Here is a 20,101-nt window from a genome sequence, read left to right on the forward strand (position 1 = left end):
CCAAGGTCTACTGAGTGGGCACCTAGGTGGGTGGGTCAGGCTGGCGGTCACCCTCACTGTCAACATACACCTTTAGGCAAGAGGGGCCTTTATCTCCCCTGCCGATGTCTATCCTGAGGGAGAGGGAGACTGGACATGGGAAGGAGACAACCGAACAGGTGGACAGAGGCAGGACAGGGGGGAGGAAACCTCCCAGTGTCTCACATTGTCCCCTAAGTGTGGATTGTTCACAGCTGCACATGGGTCATGAGGACCTGCCAGGCCGCTCAAGGACCAGGACACGGACGGGAGCCCTTGACCCTGTTCCTCAGCCACAAAAACGTCTTTCTTTCTTCCTAATGTCCCCAGAGTCCTCAGTCATATCCCAAGAGAAGCCTGGGAGGCAGGTGGGCACTGAGGTGGGATGGATGTCCCCGGTGACGTGAGAGTCCCCTCTCTCCACTCTATTTCCCTCCCCCGATGCATCGTCTCCCCACACAGTACCCAGCTCAGCAAACCACGCACCCCAGTCTTGGGTTACATGGACTTAGCAGGTCGTGGGGCACCCCAGTACATCATGAGGTCCACCAGAAAGGTGGGCATGTAGCTCATGGGGAGGTAGAGGAGTTTGGCGTCCCAGCCAGCTGAGTATCGGGTGCGGGGGTGGCAGGCGGTCAGGGCGTGCTCCATGCAGTCGGTCACCAAGGACAGATTCTCGGACCGTGGTGGCTTCATTAAAGTAGATGTCTTCACGACTGTCCAGAAGGAGACACCATTCAAAATATTCTCATTTCCCAGCCCCCCCACTTTCAGATCAACCTGACAGTCTAAAAATTCCTTTCTCTCCCCAAATCATACTCCAAATCAAACCCATGGATTTCACTGGAGTGTGTCCTAACACTTACCCCAGAATCTCTATCCACACTGAGCTCCCTCTGCGTCTATTCCTGGCAATATGCCCACTGCAGAGACTGGAGGTCTCTGCAAACACTAGAAAGTGAGGCACCTGGAAAAAGCTGGTTCTGACACCAGGATTCCACAGGTGTCATCCCTCTCTGGCTTCAGTTTCCTTCCCAAATTAAAAGAGTTTCGGAAGAGAAACTGGTCCCCAGGTCTACAAAGCCTGGATCCTTTCCTTAGTCACCAGCGGACCACACGGGGCCCTGGGGACAGAGCTCACGTCCCCACTGTGTGGGTGAGTCACAGCCGGCAGGACGGACGTGAGCCTGGAGGAGGTGCTGGTGATGGACCCAGGCTTCCAGACAAGGGTTTGCTTCTCTCCCCAAGGTCCACAGCTCACTCACATGAGGCCAGGAATGTCTCTCCATAGAGTTCCTTGACCTCTGGGCTGGCCTGATCCCATGCTGCCTGGAAATTCTGAGAAAGTGCCTCAGGGCTGGTCACAAAGGTCTTGAAGTAACCAGGCTCGATTACAGCCACCTTCACCCCAAAGTAGGAGAGCTCCCTCCTGCAAGGGAGACAGACAGAGGAGCAAGGACACAAAAACACATGAAAAACAACAAGACACCAATCCAGGATTGCAGTGTGATAAGCAAGAAACTCGCAGAGGCTGTGAAGTACAGAAAAGCCAGAAGGAGAAATCTTATGATGATATTATTCTGTATAAAGTTGAATAGTTTCCCAAATATTTTATATACATGTGCTTACATCTCTAAATTCTACCAGTTGTGTTGCAAGGTACCACTTAAGTGCTATCTCCTCATATTCCCCTCACATCCAATTGATCACCAGGCTTTTTATGTTTTATCCCCTCCATATTCCTCAATTTTCCCTCTCTCCTCTCCTAACTGATCTATTCCCTGGCCATTTATCAGCCAGGGTGTTGTAACTGGCCCTTAAAAATCATGTCCCTACCTGGCATCACGGCCCTGCCCCACATTCAGAGCCATCCTCAACCTTGCAGCCAGTAGGGTCTCTACTGCTGATATGATTAATTAGTTCCCGTGATTAATTGCGTCCATGAGGTTGCGCTCCCTACGAGGCTACTCCAACTTAATATCACAGCAGTAACGTATGAGGAGCACGCTGTAGCCACATTATATCAGCGACAATTCTACCTCACTTTCTGATTGTGGGCCATCTTCCAGGGCAGAGGAAGTTCATTCAAACTCTATAGTCACTGAGTCCATCCTGACACCAAGAATTTAGAAAGGAGCTTCCCAATGAATGCCTGGCAAAAGCAAGATAGAAATTTCTGGGAAAAAAAGCTCTAAGGCTGTGAGGAAAGATACGCACTGTAAAAGACTTCCCCAGAAGCAGAAAGAACAAGGCAGAGTGTCTGTCCCAGGCCATTACCTGAGGGAGTCCGAGAAGGCCTCCACGCCATACTTGGACATGCAGTAGCCTCCACCGAAGAGGGCCATGCGGCCCATGATGCTGGAGACGTTGACCAGACAGCCCCTCACCTTCCGCACTAGGGGCAGCAGACTCAGGGTCACCTCGATCACCCCCAACAGGTTCACGTCTAGCATCTTCATAAAGTCCTTTTTGGTCAGCCACTCATTGGGAGCGGTGGGCAGGGAGATGCCGGCGTTATTCACCAGACCCCAGAGTCCTGGGAACAGTGAGGGCGAGAGGGCGACACTGTGCTGGACCCACGTGGAGGACCCAGCCGCGCTCCCAAATCACCTTCCACCAGGGAGGACTCTAGGAGACAGGCTGCACGGGGAGCGGGTGGAACAGAGACCGACATGCGGCCCACAGGCCTGGGGAGACCAGACCCTGTCAGCGCGTGGAGGACAGAAGGGGCGCCTCCCGCCTGACTCAGTCTTCACGGCCCAGCCCGCTGCCTGGTGACCAGGGGCAGACACCCAGATTTGATGAAGGCAGGCACTGAGGTGGAGGAAATCTAGTGCGTCCATCGTCTGCAACCTGGAGGGTGAAGTATTGGGGTTTCACAGTCCCTGATGTCTTTGCAGACATTTATAAATATTCACCTACATTTTCAGACTTTCTGGCAGCTGCAGGACTGAGTGCTCAACAGCTAGTACGAGGGAAAGAGAGGGCAACAGAGAGGGACAGCGAGGAAGGGAGGGGAAGAGAGGAAGAAAAGAGACAACGGGTAGAAGACAAAAACAGAAGAGATGAGTACTCGCTGGGTGCAGATTGGCTGGGTAAAACAGGCCTGAAATCCCAGGTTTTGGGGAACATGTTGACAGGCCTGGTATTGACCTCCAGGGCCTGGCCTTGCAACACCCGCATCAATACTGAGCAATGTTCCTGCAGGAATCTGGGGGATTCCAAGGGTTACGCTTTCAAGGGGAGGCAGAGCTGCCTCTTTACTGCCTTCCCCAGCACAGCATTCAAACCTCTGCCCCAGAAAAATCTATCCTCTCTTCCAACCCACACAGGAGGCCACACTGGCCCCATGCTCCCTGGTTCAACGGTCACCCAGCTTCCTGGAAACCTCTCTGCAAAACTCAAAGACACATACCAAGAACTTAAAGACTTACCAACTTAGCAGAACTCAAGCAGGAAGAGCAGGGTCAGGGGAGCTGCGTTCACCGTGTTGAAATTACCAATACACAGAGTTGACCCCGCCCCCAATCAGTACCAAGCCTGCCCTTGTAGGAAGGCATATTCTCCCACCACATTCGACACCAGTTAATATACATGGTTACAGGGTAGGGCATTGGGTAGAAAGAAGTTTACCAAGACACCGTTTACGTTGACTGCAATAAACAAAAGGTGGGAAACAATTATACCCATGCCACGAGGTGCTGCTTACTAAGTAAGGCTATTCTAAAGGACAGCATATTCTCAATCATTATATGTTATGTTTTTGAAGAAATTTTTGTGATGTGTAAAACTGCAACTCTTCTCAGTGGAAAATTAGGATACAAACTACATGCAAAATGTAATACCATGTGTGTCACGATGTTATCAGTACTTATCTGCAGGTGGTGTGATTTGGGCTGACACTGGTTTTTATCCATGTACTTTTCCCATTTTCCACAAGGATCATGTTTACATCTATATTTAGATTAAAAAAAGTTAAAGTTCTTTCCTTCACTGATAAAACACAGGCAGAACTGTAGTAAAAACACACACACAGAGAAAAATAAAAAATAAAACAGAGAAAGGGACTCCATAGTAGTTTCCTGACCTTCCTTAGACTAGTCCTGAGAGCTCAGTGCCGTCATCTCAAAATGGGAGACAAGTAAACCCAAGTACGACAACTACGGGTCACCAGCAAACACAGGATCAAGGGCTGAGAACACAGCCCAGCTCCAGCGCTGCCCCCAGCCACCCAGGACGCCTTCCAGACACAGCCCCCGTCTCCACCCCTCCTCCAGAAAGCGCGCCCTCATCACCACAGTCACTCAGCATCAAGAGACCCAGACCTCCGGCTGAGACAGGAGGGGACACCAGGCAGGAAGTCTGCAAGGACACATTCTCATCAGGGAAAAGTCTCCCCCAAACTGCAGAGCCTCAAGGGCAGCAGGCGGGGGTGTGGGATGGCAGAGGCTCGCTGGTACGCTGGGTGAGGTGAGGAACGCAGGGAGGACGTCACGTCCTGGGAAACACCTTGGGAATCTCCCCAGGCAGCTGACAAGGGGTCTCCCCATCACAGACAGAGAGGACATAAACAAACACAAAAGACATCTGGGTGGTACCTCTGTCCCCCACACGCTCCTTCACCCACTCGGCGGCCGCAGCGATGCTCTCCGTCTTGGTGACGTCCAGGATCACCGTCTCCAGCCTGTCGGACGTCTGGTTCCTCAGCTGCTCGGCGCCCTGCTCCGTCAGACACGCAGCCAGCACCCTCAAGCCTCGCAGGTCCAGCTGCCTGGCCAGCAGGTTCCCGAAGCCCGAGTCACAGCCCGTGATGAAGACGAACTTGTCCCGCAGGTGGCTCACCACCTGCCTCTCCCGGTACCAGCGCAGGAGGTAGTACAGGCCCGCAACGACCGCCAGGGACAGCCACATGGCTTTGCAGGGACAGACACAGACAGGCTGGGGCGAAACGGGAGTCTGCCTAGTGTTGAGACCGGAGGACTTAAGGACACGCGAGATGTTGGTTGGCCAGCCAGCCTCCAGGCTCTCTGGCATGGAGTCTTCAAGATTTTCCTGTGCACCCTCTTTCGTGAGTAGTACTGATTCTAACCCCAAAGGCACGCTCGTTGGTACACTTACATCATTTCTAATAGACGCCATTGCATTTCCAGCACAACCCCTTGAGGATCTTTTACAACCACCATTTCCTGGTCCTCCCATTCCTCCCTGTTTCCCCCTGCCCACCTCTCCCCACCACACACACACCCACTGCACCCTTCTATCTTTGGTCTCAGGGCTCAGAACTGTCTTCTTTCCCTTTTCCTGCTCAGCCTGGGACCAGCGTCTCCCTGACCTGCTGGAGATTCTTACAGAGGGAATACACTGGGAATCAAGACACACGTGGCTTCAAAACCCAGCTCTGCGGCTTCGCCCCAGCTGTGTGACCTTGGGCAGCTGGCGTAGCCTCTGAGCCTGGTTTCCTCCTCTGGCTCAGCTCACAGAATTCACTCTTGAAAGACTGAGGCCCTCTCAGCCTCTGTAGAGTAGAAGGAGAAGGCAAAAGAGAATAAGGTCTCTCCTGATAAAGTGGTTCTCTAGGCCAGAAACGTGCTCAGGAGAGCAGTGGTGGGGGAGGGGAGGTCTGAGGGAAAGAGAGGCGACAAGAAGGGGATAGACGGGGCATACACAAGGGTGAGACTTCTCCCAGATGCTGGGACGGTTGCTGCAAGGACGCACACAAAGCTGGTCTAACAGTTGCTCCCTCTCACTCCGTGAAGATGCGCTGTCCACAGCCCTGGGTGTCCGGCTACACTGCCCTCTGCGCCTCCCGGGCTGAGGCCCCACCCTGACAGGAACCTCACCCGCAACCCAGGCCACGCAGACACTGAGACACCAAAGGCAGAAAAGACTGATTTGAAAAGGGATCATAGGATGGTGTATGTGAAACTCCCTCAAGCAGGGAAGGCTGTAAAGCCCAGTAGCTGGAAAGGAATGATTTCAGTTTGTACCAGGGTGATTGACGATACAGAGGAGGAGGGGCCGCCCCCTTGGCAGACTAGAGAAAGGACCAGAGACTGGACCCCAGCACAGCTGTGCATGGAGGGGCTTGCACGGTGAGGTGGAGGATACCATGCAGTGACGGGGGTGGGCACGTCAGGGGCATGGAGCTGGTGAGTGGAGCAGGGACAGGAGGCGCCTGGTGCGCTGCCCTGGGCATCTCCTCACTGTCCACGTGCACCACAGCTCCGACTGGCAAGTACGGAAAGACGAGAGGCCCTGGGAGGGAAGGAGAGGCTCCCCCAAGGACACAGAGGCTCAGATGCCCCTGGAACCCACCCCAGCAGCCAACAAAGACAGACAGGGGCACAGATGCAGGCTGCAGTGGTAACTGTCACCTGCACGGAGCTGACTGTCGTCCTGAAAGTGTCTGTCCCTCAGGAGGGAGTTGGCAGCAGCAATGGAAAGCCTGGTCCTGCAGAAACCCACCTGTGCCTGCTTCCTGGGTGGCCACCGGGATCCTGCTACAGGGCCTTCCCAAAGGGGGAGGACGGAGAAGGCAAGGACGAAGGATGGTGCCCTGGAAACTGTCAGGAAGCAGGGGCCACCTGCAAATCCTAGGCAAACACACACCCTGCTAAGGGAGAAGGTGGTGGTTTCTTTACTTGGAAGAAACAGGAGGAGATTTGCTCAGCGACCACGCATTCCTTCAACCATACGTCCCAAGGGGCCGTGCAGGAGACATGTCCCAGCCTTCACACCCATTGCTTCCCTTTTGGGAATCCTGAAAGCAATATGCCGGCTCGTGGGAATACCAGGAGCTTCAGACCACATTCCAGGTGGGAACGACCACAGGAAGGTCAGAGAGAGGAGCCTGGGGGACACTCACTCACCTGGGAGCTGCAGGGGCCAGAAGGACACATCCTTCAGAGGTGACCCTGTCAGGGAGACCAACGTCTCTGGGTCTTGGTCCAGGGAGAGCCCGTTCCTCCCTGGACCACGTTCCAAGGCAGCACCTGGAGCCTGTGCGTGCTGGAGCAGGGGCTAGCGCCCCCTGGCGTCCCTCTGCCCCGTCTCCGTAGGACCGCTGTCAAAGACCGGGCGTCCCACACCCCTGCCCTCTTCTCATCCCAGGTTGGGTCCTCTGAAGAGGGAGAGGCACAGGTAACAGAAGGGCGCTGGAAGGTGCCATGCGTGAGGGCTAATTGTGCTCGCTCTTTTCCAGCCCTACATGTATGCAGTCCGCTCGTGGAGTGAGCCCCCAAAATGGAGAGACAAATCCCGCCTTCAGGTGCTGAATATCTGATACTTGGAGGAGAATGAGATGCGATTTTCGGTGGGGAAACACGGATCCTGTTCTCAAAAACTACCAGGACAGCCCAGGGGAGGCTTAGGGAAACTCCCTTTCGGCAGCCTCATGGACCCTCATGGCGTGGGTTCCAGCCCCTGCACACGTGCATCAGACCAGACCTGGCTCCCTCCCCAAGGCAGGCCACCTGGAAGGAGGAGGGATAGGGATCTGCTGAGGGTCTAGGGCGAGGACGTGGGCTGGTGTGCATTGCACTTCTTTTGCCAATGCATTTGTTGTTCCACCTTGTCTGAATGGGGGCTCTTGAGTCACCGTCCACCCTGTGGGTGACGGAACCCATCTCAGTGCAGCCCTTCCCCCCGTAGGACCTGCAAGGAGGGCCAGGGGCTGTAACCTCACAAGTTCTCGGACATCCTGGAGAGGATTCCTGGGGTTGAGAGAACGCTTCCTGAACACACAGCCCCAAGCCATAAAGTGAATCAATGATACTTTATTTAATTTCAGTTTGTTTGGTGTTACTGGTGGGGGTGGGGGGGGTGTGTAAAGAATAATTTGAAAATCAGGAGCCTACAGATTAAGCATGAAGCTCCAAGATGCATTCAAGTACAATTTTTTGTATATATAATGTTGTTTGTTTGTTTATTTGTTTATTTATTTTATTGGCTGAGTTGGGTCTTTTTTGCTGTGCGCGGGCTTTCTTTTTCGTTGCGGTGAGTGGGGGCTCCTCTTCGCTGTGGTGCGCGGGCTCCTCATTGCCGTGGCTTCTCTTGTTGCGGAGCACAGGCTTTAGGCGCGTGGGCTTCAGTAGGTGCAGCACATGGGCTCAATAGCCGTGGCTCACAGGCTCTAGAGCGCAGGCTCAATAGTTGTGGCGCACGGGCTTAGCTGCTCTGCAGCGTGTGGTTTCCTCCTGGGGCAGGGCTCGAACCCGTGTCCCCTGCATTGGCAGGCGGGTTCTTACCCACTGCGCCACCTAGGAAGCCTCCAAGTATAATTTTAAGGAAAAAATAATCAGTGGAAATTCTCTCTTCCAAGATATATCTAAACCTGGTTTCTCTATCCTCTGTCCAGACCCCATTCCAGCCAAGGTCTACTGAGTGGGCACCTAGGTGGGTGGGTCAGGCTGGCGGTCACCCTCACTGTCAACATACACCTTTGGGCAAGAGGGGCCTTTATCTCCCCTGCCGATGTCTATCCTGAGGGAGAGGGAGACTGGACATGGGAAGGAGACACCCGAACAGGTGGACAGAGGCAGGACAGGGGGGGAGGAAACCTCCCAGTGTCTCACATTGTCCCCTAAGTGTGGATTGTTCACAGCTGCACATGGGTCATGAGGACCTGCCAGGCCGCTCAAGGACCAGGACACGGACGGGAGCCCTTGACCCTGTTCCTCAGCCACAAAAACGTCTTTCTTTCTTCCTAATGTCCCCAGAGTCCTCAGTCATATCCCAAGAGAAGCCTGGGAGGCAGGTGGGCACTGAGGTGGGATGGGTGTCCCCGGTGACGTGAGAGTCCCCTCTCTCCACTCTATTTCCCTCCCCCGATGCATCGTCTCCCCACACAGTACCCAGCTCAGCAAACCACGCACCCCAGTCTTGGGTTACACGGACTTAGCAGGTCGTGGGGCACCCCAGTACATCATGAGGTCCACCAGGAAGGTGGGCATGTAGCTCATGGGGAGGTAGAGGAGCTTGGCGTCCCAGCCAGCTGAGTATCGGGTGCGGGGGTGGCAGGCGGTCAGGGCGTGCTCCATGCAGTCGGTCACCAAGGACAGATTCTCGGACCGTGGTGGCTTCATTAAAGTAGATGTCTTCACGACTGTCCAGAAGGAGACACCATCCAAAATATTCTCATTTCCCAGCCCTCCCACTTTCAGATCAACCTGACAGTCTAAAAATTCCTTTCTCTCCCCAAATCATACTCCAAATCAAACCCATGGATTTCACTGGAGTGTGTCCTAACACTTACCCCAGAATCTCTATCCACACTGAGCTCCCTCTGCGTCTATTCCTGGCAATATGCCCACTGCAGAGACTGGAGGTCTCTGCAAACACTAGAAAGTGAGGCACCTGGAAAAAGCTGGTTCTGACACCAGGATTCCACAGGTGTCATCCCTCTCTGGCTTCAGTTTCCTTCCCAAATTAAAAGAGTTTCGGAAGAGAAACTGGTCCCCAGGTCTACAAAGCCTGGATCCTTTCCTTAGTCACCAGCGGACCACACGGGGCCCTGGGGACAGAGCTCACGTCCCCACTGTGTGGGTGAGTCACAGCTGGCAGGACGGACGTGAGCCTGGAGGAGGTGCTGGTGATGGACCCAGGCTTCCAGACAAGGGTTTGCTTCTCTCCCCAAGGTCCACAGCTCACTCACATGAGGCCAGGAATGTCTCTCCATAGAGTTCCTTGACCTCTGGGCTGGCCTGATCCCATGCTGCCTGGAAATTCTGAGAAAGTGCCTCAGGGCTGGTCACAAAGGTCTTGAAGTAACCAGGCTCGATTACAGCCACCTTCACCCCAAAGTAGGAGAGCTCCCTCCTGCAAGGGAGACAGACAGAGGAGCAAGGACACAAAAACACATGAAAAACAACAAGACACCAATCCAGGATTGCAGTGTGATAAGCAAGAAACTCGCAGAGGCTGTGAAGTACAGAAAAGCCAGAAGGAGAAATCTTATGATGATATTATTCTGTATAAAGTTGAATAGTTTCCCAAATATTTTATATACATGTGCTTACATCTCTAAATTCTACCAGTTGTGTTGCAAGGTACCACTTAAGTGCTATCTCCTCATATTCCCCTCACATCCAATTGATCACCAGGCTTTTTATGTTTTATCCCCTCCATATTCCTCAATTTTCCCTCTCTCCTCTCCTAACTGATCTATTCCCTGGCCATTTATCAGCCAGGGTGTTGTAACTGGCCCCTAAAAATCATGTCCCTACCTGGCATCACGGCCCTGCCCCACATTCAGAGCCATCCTCAACCTTGCAGCCAGTAGGGTCTCTACTGCTGATATGATTAATTAGTTCCCGTGATTAATTGCGTCCATGAGGTTGCGCTCCCTACGAGGCTACTCCAACTTAATATCACAGCAGTAACGTATGAGGAGCACGCTGTAGCCACATTATATCAGCGACAATTCTACCTCACTTTCTGATTGTGGGCCATCTTCCAGGGCAGAGGAAGTTCATTCAAACTCTATAGTCACTGAGTCCATCCTGACACCAAGAATTTAGAAAGGAGCTTCCCAATGAATGCCTGGCAAAAGCAAGATAGAAATTTCTGGGAAAAAAAGCTCTAAGGCTGTGAGGAAAGATACGCACTGTAAAAGACTTCCCCAGAAGCAGAAAGAACAAGGCAGAGCGTCTGTCCCAGGCCATTACCTGAGGGAGTCCGAGAAGGCCTCCACGCCATACTTGGAAATGCAGTAGCCTCCACCGAAGAGGGCCACGCGGCCCATGATGCTGGAGACGTTGACCAGACGGCCCCTCGCCTTCCGCACTAGGGGCAGCAGACTCAGGGTCACCTCGATCACCCCCAACAGGTTCACGTCCAGGATCTTCATAAAGTCCTTTTTGGTCAGCCACTCATTGGGAGCGGTGGGCAGGGAGATGCCGGCGTTATTCACCAGACCCCAGAGTCCTGGGAACAGTGAGGGCGAGAGGGCAACACTGTGCTGGACCCACGTGGAGGACCCAGCCGCGCTCCCAAATCACCTTCCACCAGGGAGGACTCTAGGAGACAGGCTGCACGGGGAGCGGGTGGAACAGAGACCGACATGCGGCCCACAGGCCTGGGGAGACCAGACCCTGTCAGCGCGTGGAGGACAGAAGGGGCGCCTCCCGCCTGACTCAGTCTTCACGGCCCAGCCCGCTGCCTGGTGACCAGGGGCAGACACCCAGATTTGATGAAGGCAGGCACTGAGGTGGAGGAAATCTAGTGCGTCCATCGTCTGCAACCTGGAGGGTGAAGTATTGGGGTTTCACAGTCCCTGATGTCTTTGCAGACATTTATAAATATTCACCTACATTTTCAGACTTTCTGGCAGCTGCAGGACTGAGTGCTCAACAGCTAGTACGAGGGAAAGAGAGGGCAACAGAGAGGGACAGCGAGGAAGGGAGGGGAAGAGAGGAAGAAAAGAGACAACGGGTAGAAGACAAAAACAGAAGAGATGAGTACTCGCTGGGTGCAGATTGGTTGGGTAAAACAGGCCTGAAATCCCAGGTTTCGGGGAACATGTTGACAGGCCTGGTATTGACCTCCAGGGCCTGGCCTTGCAACACCCGCATCAATACTGAGCAATGTTCCTGCAGGAATCTGGGGGATTATTAACCACTCTCCCCAAAATCGGTATTTACACTTTGTCCCAGAAAAATCCACCCTCTCCTCCCATCCACACAGGAAGCCACTCAAGCCCCAAGCTCCTGGGTTTACATGTTCCCCAAACTCAGGGAAACTTCTCTGCAAGACTCAAAGACACATACCAAGAACTTAAAGACTTCTCAAACTAACAGAACTGAGGGGAGATGAGCAGGGTCAGGGGAGCTGGGTACAGGGTGTTGGAATGATGAGCACACAGAGGTGAGTCCCTCCCCTGCTCAGGACCAAGCCTGCCCTTGTAGGAACGTATATTCTCCACCACATTTGACACCAAAGACCCAATCAACATACCTGGTTACAGGGTAGGGCACTGGGGAGAAAGAAGTTCACCAATACATTGTTTATGTTGGACACGAGGAATAAAATGTGGGAAACGTTGCATTCATGCCATGAGGTGCTTTCTACTAAGTAGGGCTGTTCTAAAGTGTAGCATATTCTCAATCATGATTTATCATGGTTGGAAGTAATTTTTGTAATGTGTAAAGTTGTTCACCTTCTTTTACTGGTAAATTATGACACAATTATGTGTAAAATGTATGTATGTCAAAATGTTATCATTACTTATCTGCGGGTGGTGTGATTTGGGGTGACACTGGTTCTTATCCATGTACTTTTCCCATCTTCCACAATAATCATGTTTTAATCTATATTTGCATTAAAGAAATTAAAGTTCTTTTCTTCTCCCTTAAAACACAGAACTAGTAACACACACATATACACACACGCAGAGAGAAAAATAAAAAATTTAAAAAAAGAGAGAAAGAGACTCATAGTAGTTCTGTCACCTTCCTTACACAAGTCCTGAGAGCACAGTGTCGTCATCTGAAAATGGGTGACATTTAAACTCAAGTGGGATGCCTACAGGTCACCAGCAAACACTTGATCAAGGGCTGAGAACACAGCCCAGCTCCAGCACTGCCCCCAGCCACCCAGGACGCCTTCCAGACACAGCCCCCGTCTCCACCCCTCCTCCAGAAAGCGCGCCCTCATCACCACAGTCACTCAGCATCAAGAGACCCAGACCTCCGGCTGAGACGGGAGGGGACACCAGGCAGGAAGTCTGCAAGGACACATTCTCATCAGGGAAAACTCTCCCCCAAACTGCAGAGCCTCAAGGGCAGCAGGTGGGGGTGTGGGATGGCAGAGGCTCGCTGGTACGCTGGGTGAGGTGAGGAACGCAGGGAGGACGTCACGTCCTGGGAAACACCTTGGGAATCTCCCCAGGCAGCTGACAAGGGGTCTCCCCATCACAGACAGAGAGGACATAAACAAACACAAAAGACATCTGGGTGGTACCTCTGTCCCCCACACGCTCCTTCACCCACTCGGCGGCCGCAGCGATGCTCTCCGTCTTGGTGACGTCCAGGATCACCGTCTCCAGCCTGTCGGACGTCTGGTTCCTCAGCTGCTCGGCGCCCTGCTCCGTCAGACACGCAGCCAGCACCCTCAAGCCTCGCAGGTCCAGCTGCCTGGCCAGCAGGTTCCCGAAGCCCGAGTCACAGCCCGTGATGAAGACGAACTTGTCCCGCAGGTGGCTCACCACCTGCCTCTCCCGGTACCAGCGCAGGAGGTAGTACAGGCCCGCAACGACCGCCAGGTACAGCCACATGGCTCTGCAGGGACAGACACAGAGAGGCTGGGGCAAAATGGGAGTCTGGCTAGTGTTGAGACCGGAGGAGTTAAGGACACGCGAGATGTTGGTTGGCCAGCCAGCCTCCAGGCTCTCTGGCATGGAGTCTTCAAGATTTTCCTGTGCACCCTCTTTCGTGAGTAGTACTGATTCTAACCCCAAAGGCACGCTCGTTGGTACACTTACATCATTTCTAATAGACGCCATTGCATTTCCAGCACAACCCCTTGAGGATCTTTTACAACCACCATTTCCTGGTCCTCCCATTCCTCCCTGTTTCCCCCTACCCACCTCTCCCCACCACACACACACCCACTGCACCCTTCTATCTTTGGTCTCAGGGCTCAGAACTGTCTTCTTTCCCTTTTCCTGCTCAGCCTGGGACCAGCGTCTCCCTGACCTGCTGGAGATTCTTACAGAGGGAATACACTGGGAATCAAGACACACGTGGCTTCAAAACCCACCTGTGCCTGCTTCCTGGGTGGCCACCGGGACCCTCCTACAGGGCCTTCCCAAAGAGGGAGGACGGAGAAGGCAAGGACGAAGGATGGTGCCCTGGAAACTGTCAGGAAGCAGGGGCCACCTGCAAATCCTAGGCAAACACACACCCTGCTAAGGGAGAAGGTGGTGGTTTCTTTACTTGGAAGAAACAGGAGGGATTTTTGCTCCGCGACCACGCATTCCTTCAACCATACGTCCCAAGGGGCCGTGCAGCAGACATGTCCCGGCCCTCACACCCACTGCTTCCCTTTTGGGAATCCTGAAAGCAATATGCCGGCTCGTGGGAATACCAGGAGCTTCAGACCACATTCCAGGTGGGAACGACCACAGGAAGGTCAGAGAGAGGAGCCTGGGGGACACTCACTCACCTGGGAGCTGCAGGGGCCAGAAGAAGACGTCTTTGAGATGCCAACCCCTCAGGGAGAGTTGCTGACAAAAGTCTGTGTGAGGAAATCCTGGGAGGGGCCGCTCCACCAGGTTCCAGGGCAGCACGCTTGGGTTTCCTGTGAGCTGGACGCTGACCTTCGCCCCCTGGTGACACCTGCAGAGTGTCAGCCGGAGCCACTCTCAAGAGTCAGGGCCTCCCAAGTCCATTCCCTTCCTCCATCTGGGATGGGCCATCTGAAGAGGGGAAGGCATTTCCATAACACAAGGAGAGCTGGAAGGCGTAGGGAGTGAGGGCTAATTGTGCAAGCTTGTTTCCATGCCTACATGTATGCCGTCCCTCTATCTGGACACATACCGCTGCCTTCTGCCACTTGGAGGGGTGAGGGTTGCAGGTGGGGAGTCACTGCCCCTATGCGACTCACAAAGGGCCAGGACAGCCACGGGCAAGAGGGAGAGCAGCTTCCTTGTGGCACTCCCCTGGGTCCTCACGGCGTGGGTTCCAGCCCCTGCACACGTCCATCAGACCAGACCTGGCGCCCTCCCCAAGGCAGGCCGCCTGGAAGGAGGAGGAATGGGCTCTGCTGAGGGTCTAGGCTGATGACATGGGCTGGGCTGCATTGCACTTCTTTTCTTCAATGCATTTGTTGTTCCACCTTGTCTGACGCGGGGCCCTTGAGTCACCGTCCACCCTGTGGGTGACGGAACCCATCTCAGGGCAGCCCTTCCCCCCACCCTGTGTAGGACCAGCAAGGAGGGCCAGGGGCTGTAACCTCACACGTTCTCTGACATTCTGGAGAGGATTCCCGAAGGTGAGTCCAACCCTCCTGAACACATACCACCAAGGCATCAAGTGAATCAATGATGCCTTATTTGATTTCAGTTGGTTTGGTATGTCTGGCCGTGTGTGTGTGTGTGTGTGTGTGTGTGTGTGTGTGTATGTGTGTGTGTAAATAAGAATATGAAAGTCTGGAGTCTTCAGATCAAGCATGAAACTCTAGCGCTGCATTTGAGTAGAGGACAAGGGTTGACCTTGAGAGGCTGACACCACAGCCTTGAAGGACTCAGAGATCCTTGAGGATCTTCCTGGTCATCTTTGTGTGTTCAGCAGTCCCCTGTCTGACACCAAGCACTTATTACAGGCTGCAGTTTCAGTGACACTGCAATCCGATCCCCTCTCTCCACTCTCCTACCCTGGTAATCCCCTCGCCATCGTTCCGCTAAGGACCATCCCCTTGCCTGTGGACACAGCTCCCACACATTTAGAAGCACCCTCTCCCTGCGGCCCATGGGGTCTTTCCCACAGATATGATTAAGCAGCTCCCTTGATTAATTGCTTCACATGGGGTCCACTCCCCCCAGGGCTCCCAGAACCTAACACAGTAGCAGTTGACCACATGGAAGTTCATCACGGCCAAATAATATCAATTCCAATGCTGTCTCCGAAACTTTCGGACTGCGGGCCCTCATACAAGGCAGGAATATGTTGAATCAAATTCCTTAGGCCTCGGACCCAGCAGGACACCCAAAATGTGAAAATGTGCTTTTCATGAAAGCCCTACGCAGAGCAAGAGAGAAGGATCTGGAAGGAATGGCCTCTAAACCTCTGAGGACAAGAAACCCCTATCAAAGCCTGCCACAGAGCAGAGAAGCAGGAGGACAGAGGAGGTGCACGCATCCCAGGCCAGAGCTTGCGGGGGTCGGGAAGGCCTCAGCCCTGCACTGGGCCACGCGGGAGCCCCCACTCAAGAGACTCAACTCACCAGTGACGCTGCAGACGTTGACCAGACGGCCCCTCGCCTTCCGCACTGGGGGCAGCAGACGCAGGGTCACCTCGATCGCCCCCAACAGGTTCACGTCTAGCATCCTCTCGAAGTCCTCTATGTGCAGCCACTCATTGGGAGCCATGGGTGTGCAAATGCCGGCGTTATTCACCAGACCCCAGAGTCCTGGGAACAGTGAGGGCGAGAAGGCAACACTGTGCTGGACCCACGTGGAGGACCCAGCCGCGCTCCCAAATCACCTTCCACCAGGGAGGACTCTAGGAGACAGGCTGCACGGGGAGCGGGTGGAACAGAGACCGACATGCGGCCCACAGGCCTGGGGAGACCAGACCCTGTCAGCGCGTGGAGGACAGAAGGGGCGCCTCCCGCCTGACTCAGTCTTCACGGCCCAGCCCGCTGCCTGGTGACCAGGGGCAGACACCCAGATTTGATGAAGGCAGGCACTGAGGTGGAGGAAATCTAGTGCGTCCATCGTCTGCAACCTGGAGGGTGAAGTATTGGGGTTTCACAGTCCCTGATGTCTTTGCAGACATTTATAGATATTCGCCTACATTTTCAGACTTTCTGGCAGCTGCAGGACTGAGTGCTCAACAGCTAGTACGAGGGAAAGAGAGGGCAACAGAGAGAGACAGTGAGGAAGGGAGGGGAAGAGAGGAAGAAAGGAGACAACGGGTAGAAGACAAAAACAGAAGAGATGAGTACTCGCTGGGTGCAGATTGGTTGCGTAAAACAGGCCTGAAATCCCAGGTTTCGGGGAACATGTTGACAGGCCTGGTATTGACCTCCAGGGCCTGGCCTTGCAACACCCGCATCAATACTGAGCAATGTTCCTGCAGGAATCTGGGGGATTATTAACCACTCTCCCCAAAATCGGTATTTACACTTTGTCCCAGAAAAATCCACCCTCTCCTCCCATCCACACAGGAAGCCACTCAAGCCCCAAGCTCCTGGGTTTACATGTTCCCCAAACTCAGGGAAACTTCTCTGCAAGACTCAAAGACACATACCAAGAACTTAAAGACTTCTCAAACTAACAGAACTGAGGGGAGATGAGCAGGGTCAGGGGAGCTGGGTACAGGGTGTTGGAATGATGAGCACACAGAGGTGAGTCCCTCCCCTGCTCAGGACCAAGCCTGCCCTTGTAGGAACGTATATTCTCCACCACATTTGACACCAAAGACCCAATCAACATACCTGGTTACAGGGTAGGGCACTGGGGGGAAAGAAGTTCACCAATACATTGTTTATGTTGGACACGAGGAATAAAATGTGGGAAACGTTGCATTCATGCCATGAGGTGCTTTCTACTAAGTAGGGCTGTTCTAAAGTGTAGCATATTCTCAATCATGATTTATCATGGTTGGAAGTAATTTTTGTAATGTGTAAAGTTGTTCACCTTCTTTTACTGGTAAATTATGACACAATTATGTGCAAAATGTATATATGTCAAAATGTTATCATTACTTATCTGCGGGTGGTGTGATTTGGGGTGACGCTGGTTCTTATCCATGTACTTTTCCCATCTTCCAAAATAATCATGTTTTAAACTATATTTGGATTAAAGAAATTAAAGTTCTTTTCTTCTCCCTTAAAACTCAGAACTGTAGTAACACACACATATACACACACGCAGAGAGAAAAATAAAAAATTTAAAAAAAGAGAGAAAGAGACTCATAGTAGTTCTGTCACCTTCCTTACACAAGTCCTGAGAGCACAGTGTCGTCATCTGAAAATGGGTGACATTTAAACTCAAGTGGGATGCCTACAGGTCACCAGCAAACACTTGATCAAGGGCTGAGAACACAGCTCAGCTCCAGCGCTGCCCCCAGCCACCCAGGACGCCTTCCAGACACAGCCCCCGTCTCCACCCCTCCTCCAGAAAGCGCGCCCTCATCACCACAGTCACTCAGCATCAAGAGACCCAGACCTCCGGCTGAGACAGGAGGGGACACCAGGCAGGAAGTCTGCAAGGACACATTCTCATCAGGGAAAAGTCTCCCCCAAACTGCAGAGCCTCAAGGGCAGCAGGTGGGGGTGTGGGATGGCAGAGGCTCGCTGGTACGCTGGGTGAGGTGAGGAACGCAGGGAGGACGTCACGTCCTGGGAAACACCTTGGGAATCTCCCCAGGCAACTGACAAGGGGTCTCCCCATCACAGACAGAGAGGACATAAACAAATACAAAAGACATCTGGGTGGTACCTCTGTCCCCCACACGCTCCTTCACCCACTCGGCGGCCGCAGCGATGCTCTCCGTCTTGGTGACGTCCAGGATCACCGTCTCCAGCCTGTCGGACGTCTGGTTCCTCAGCTGCTCGGCGCCCTGCTCCGTCAGACACGCAGCCAGCACCCTCAAGCCTCGCAGGTCCAGCTGCCTGGCCAGCAGGTTCCTGAAGCCCGAGTCACAGCCCGTGATGAAGACGAACTTGTCCCGCAGGTGGCTCACCACCTGCCTCTCCCGGTACCAGCGCAGGAGGTAGTACAGGCCCACAACGACCGCCAGGGACAGCCACATGGCTTTGCAGGGACGGACACAGACAGGCTGGGGTGAAACGGGAGTCTGGCTAGTGTTGAGACAGGAGGCCTTAGGCACACGCAAGCTGTTGGTTGGCCAGCCAGCCTCCAGGCTCTCTGGCATGGAGTCTTCAAGATTTTCCTGTGCACCCTCTTTAGTGAGTATTCCTGATGCTAACCCCAAAGGCACGCTCGTTGGTACACTTACATCATTTCTAATAGACGCCATTGCATTTCCAGCACAACCCCTTAGGGATGACAATACTTTTCCCGACCACAATTTCCTCTTCCTCCCATTCCTCCCTGTTTCCCTCTGCCCACCTCTCCCCTCTCCACCCATCCCCCGCACTCCCACACACTGGAATCTTTCTCTCTCCGTTTTCATGGTTCACAACGATGTTCTTCCCTTTTTCCTGTTGAAGTCTGGGACCTGGGTCTCTGGGCTCTACCGGAGAATCTTATGAAGGAATACACTTAGAATCAAGACACATGTGGCTTTAAGACCCAGCTTTGCCACCAACCAGCTGTGTGACCTTGGGCAGCTGGCGTAGCCTCTGAGCCTGGTTTCCTCCTCTGGCTCAGCTCACAGAATTCACTCCTGAAAGACTGAGGCCCTCTCAGCCTCTGTAGAGTAGAAGGAGAAGGCAAAAGAGAATAAGGTCTCTCCTGATAAAGTGGTTCTCTAGGCCAGAAACGTGCTCAGGAGAGCAGTGGTGGGGGAGGGGAGGTCTGAGGGAAAGAGAGGCGACAAGAAGGGGATAGACGGGGCATACACAAGGGTGAGACTTCTCCCAGATGCTGGGACGGTTGCTGCAAGGACGCACACAAAGCTGGTCTAACAGTTGCTCCCTCTCACTCCGTGAAGATGCGCTGTCCACAGCCCTGGGTGCCCGGCTACACTGCCCTCTGCGCCTCCCGTGCTGACGCCCCGCCCTGACAGGAACCTCACCCGCAACCCAGGCCACGCAGACACTGAGACACCAAAGGCAGAAAAGATTGATTTGAAAAGGGATCATGGGATGGTGTATGTGAAACTCCCTCAAGCAGGGAAGGCTGTAAAGCCCAGTAGTTGGAAAGGAATGATTTCAGTTTGTACCAGGGTGATTGACGATACAGAGGAGGAGGGGCCGCCCCCTTGGCAGACTAGAGAAAGGACCAGAGACTGGACCCCAGCACAGCTGTGCATGGAGGGGCTTGCACGGTGAGGTGGAGGATACCATGCAGTGACGGGGGTGGGCGCGTCAGGGGCATGGAGCTGGTGAGTGGGGTGGGACAGGAGGCGCCTGGTGCGCTGCCCTGGGCATCTCCTCACTGTCCACGTGCACCACAGCTCCGACTGGCAAGTACGGAGAGACGAGAGGCCCTGGGAGGGAAGGAGAGGCTCCCCCAAGGACACAGAGGCTCAGATGCCCCTGGAACCCACCCCAGCAGCCAACAAAGACAGACAGGGGCACAGATGCAGGCTTCGGTGGTAACTGTCACCTGCACGGAGCTGACTGTCGTCCTGAAAGTGTCTGTCCCTCAGGAGGGAGTTGGCAGCAGCAATGGAAAGCCTGGTCCTGCAGAAACCCACCTGTGCCTGCTTCCTGGGTGGCCACCGGGACCCTGCT

General features: G+C 53.8%; 3 protein-coding genes across 3 annotated transcripts; all 3 read right to left on the reverse strand.

The window, feature by feature from the left end:
• Nucleotides 1-516: 516 nt before the first annotated feature.
• Nucleotides 517-4,971, reverse strand: LOC130833057 (retinol dehydrogenase 16-like). Its single transcript, XM_057702245.1, has 4 exons — nucleotides 4,617-4,971; nucleotides 2,296-2,554; nucleotides 1,284-1,447; nucleotides 517-734 (listed from the first exon to the last, which is right to left on the reverse strand). The coding sequence occupies exons 1-4, from the start codon at nucleotides 4,927-4,929 to the stop codon at nucleotides 517-519; spliced, it is 954 nt and encodes a 317-aa protein (XP_057558228.1). The 5' UTR covers nucleotides 4,930-4,971.
• A 2,820-nt stretch (nucleotides 4,972-7,791) lies between these two features.
• LOC130833897 (retinol dehydrogenase 16-like) lies at nucleotides 7,792-14,461 on the reverse strand. The gene is made up of 5 exons (XM_057704018.1): nucleotides 14,179-14,461; nucleotides 12,976-13,292; nucleotides 10,683-10,941; nucleotides 9,671-9,834; nucleotides 7,792-9,121 (listed from the first exon to the last, which is right to left on the reverse strand). Exons 2-5 carry the CDS (start codon nucleotides 13,286-13,288, stop codon nucleotides 8,904-8,906), a joined length of 954 nt encoding a protein of 317 aa, XP_057560001.1. The 5' UTR covers nucleotides 13,289-13,292; nucleotides 14,179-14,461; the 3' UTR covers nucleotides 7,792-8,903.
• LOC130834126 (retinol dehydrogenase 16-like) lies at nucleotides 14,041-18,492 on the reverse strand. Its single transcript, XM_057704195.1, has 4 exons — nucleotides 18,180-18,492; nucleotides 15,918-16,143; nucleotides 14,179-14,351; nucleotides 14,041-14,069 (listed from the first exon to the last, which is right to left on the reverse strand). Exons 1-4 carry the CDS (start codon nucleotides 18,490-18,492, stop codon nucleotides 14,041-14,043), a joined length of 741 nt encoding a protein of 246 aa, XP_057560178.1.
• Between the last annotated feature and the right edge of the window lie 1,609 nt (nucleotides 18,493-20,101).

The sequence above is a fragment of the Hippopotamus amphibius genome, chromosome 12 (assembly GCF_030028045.1).
Source record: "Hippopotamus amphibius kiboko isolate mHipAmp2 chromosome 12, mHipAmp2.hap2, whole genome shotgun sequence".
Lineage (NCBI taxonomy): Eukaryota > Metazoa > Chordata > Mammalia > Artiodactyla > Hippopotamidae > Hippopotamus > Hippopotamus amphibius.

Coding starts and splice junctions, on each gene's coding strand:
- LOC130833057 (XM_057702245.1), bottom strand. CDS start 4,929: ATGTGGCTGTCCCTGGCGGTCGTTGCGGGCCTGTACTACCTCCTGCGC. Junction 2,555..4,616: donor GGAGCGTGTGGGGGACAGAG/GTACCACCCAGA, acceptor CACTGTTCCCAG/GACTCTGGGGTCTGGTGAAT. Junction 1,448..2,295: donor GCCTTCTCGGACTCCCTCAG/GTAATGGCCTGG, acceptor TCTCCCTTGCAG/GAGGGAGCTCTCCTACTTTG.
- LOC130833897 (XM_057704018.1), bottom strand. CDS start 13,288: ATGTGGCTGTACCTGGCGGTCGTTGCGGGCCTGTACTACCTCCTGCGC. Junction 10,942..12,975: donor GGAGCGTGTGGGGGACAGAG/GTACCACCCAGA, acceptor CACTGTTCCCAG/GACTCTGGGGTCTGGTGAAT. Junction 9,122..9,670: donor AGAGACATTCCTGGCCTCAT/GTGAGTGAGCTG, acceptor CCTTCTGGACAG/TCGTGAAGACATCTACTTTA.
- LOC130834126 (XM_057704195.1), bottom strand. CDS start 18,492: ATGTGGCTGTCCCTGGCGGTCGTTGTGGGCCTGTACTACCTCCTGCGC. Junction 14,352..15,917: donor GGGGGCTCCCGCGTGGCCCA/GTGCAGGGCTGA, acceptor GACACTCTGCAG/GTGTCACCAGGGGGCGAAGG. Junction 14,070..14,178: donor CTGGCCCCTGCAGCTCCCAG/GTGAGTGAGTGT, acceptor TATTGCTTTCAG/GATTCCCAAAAGGGAAGCAG.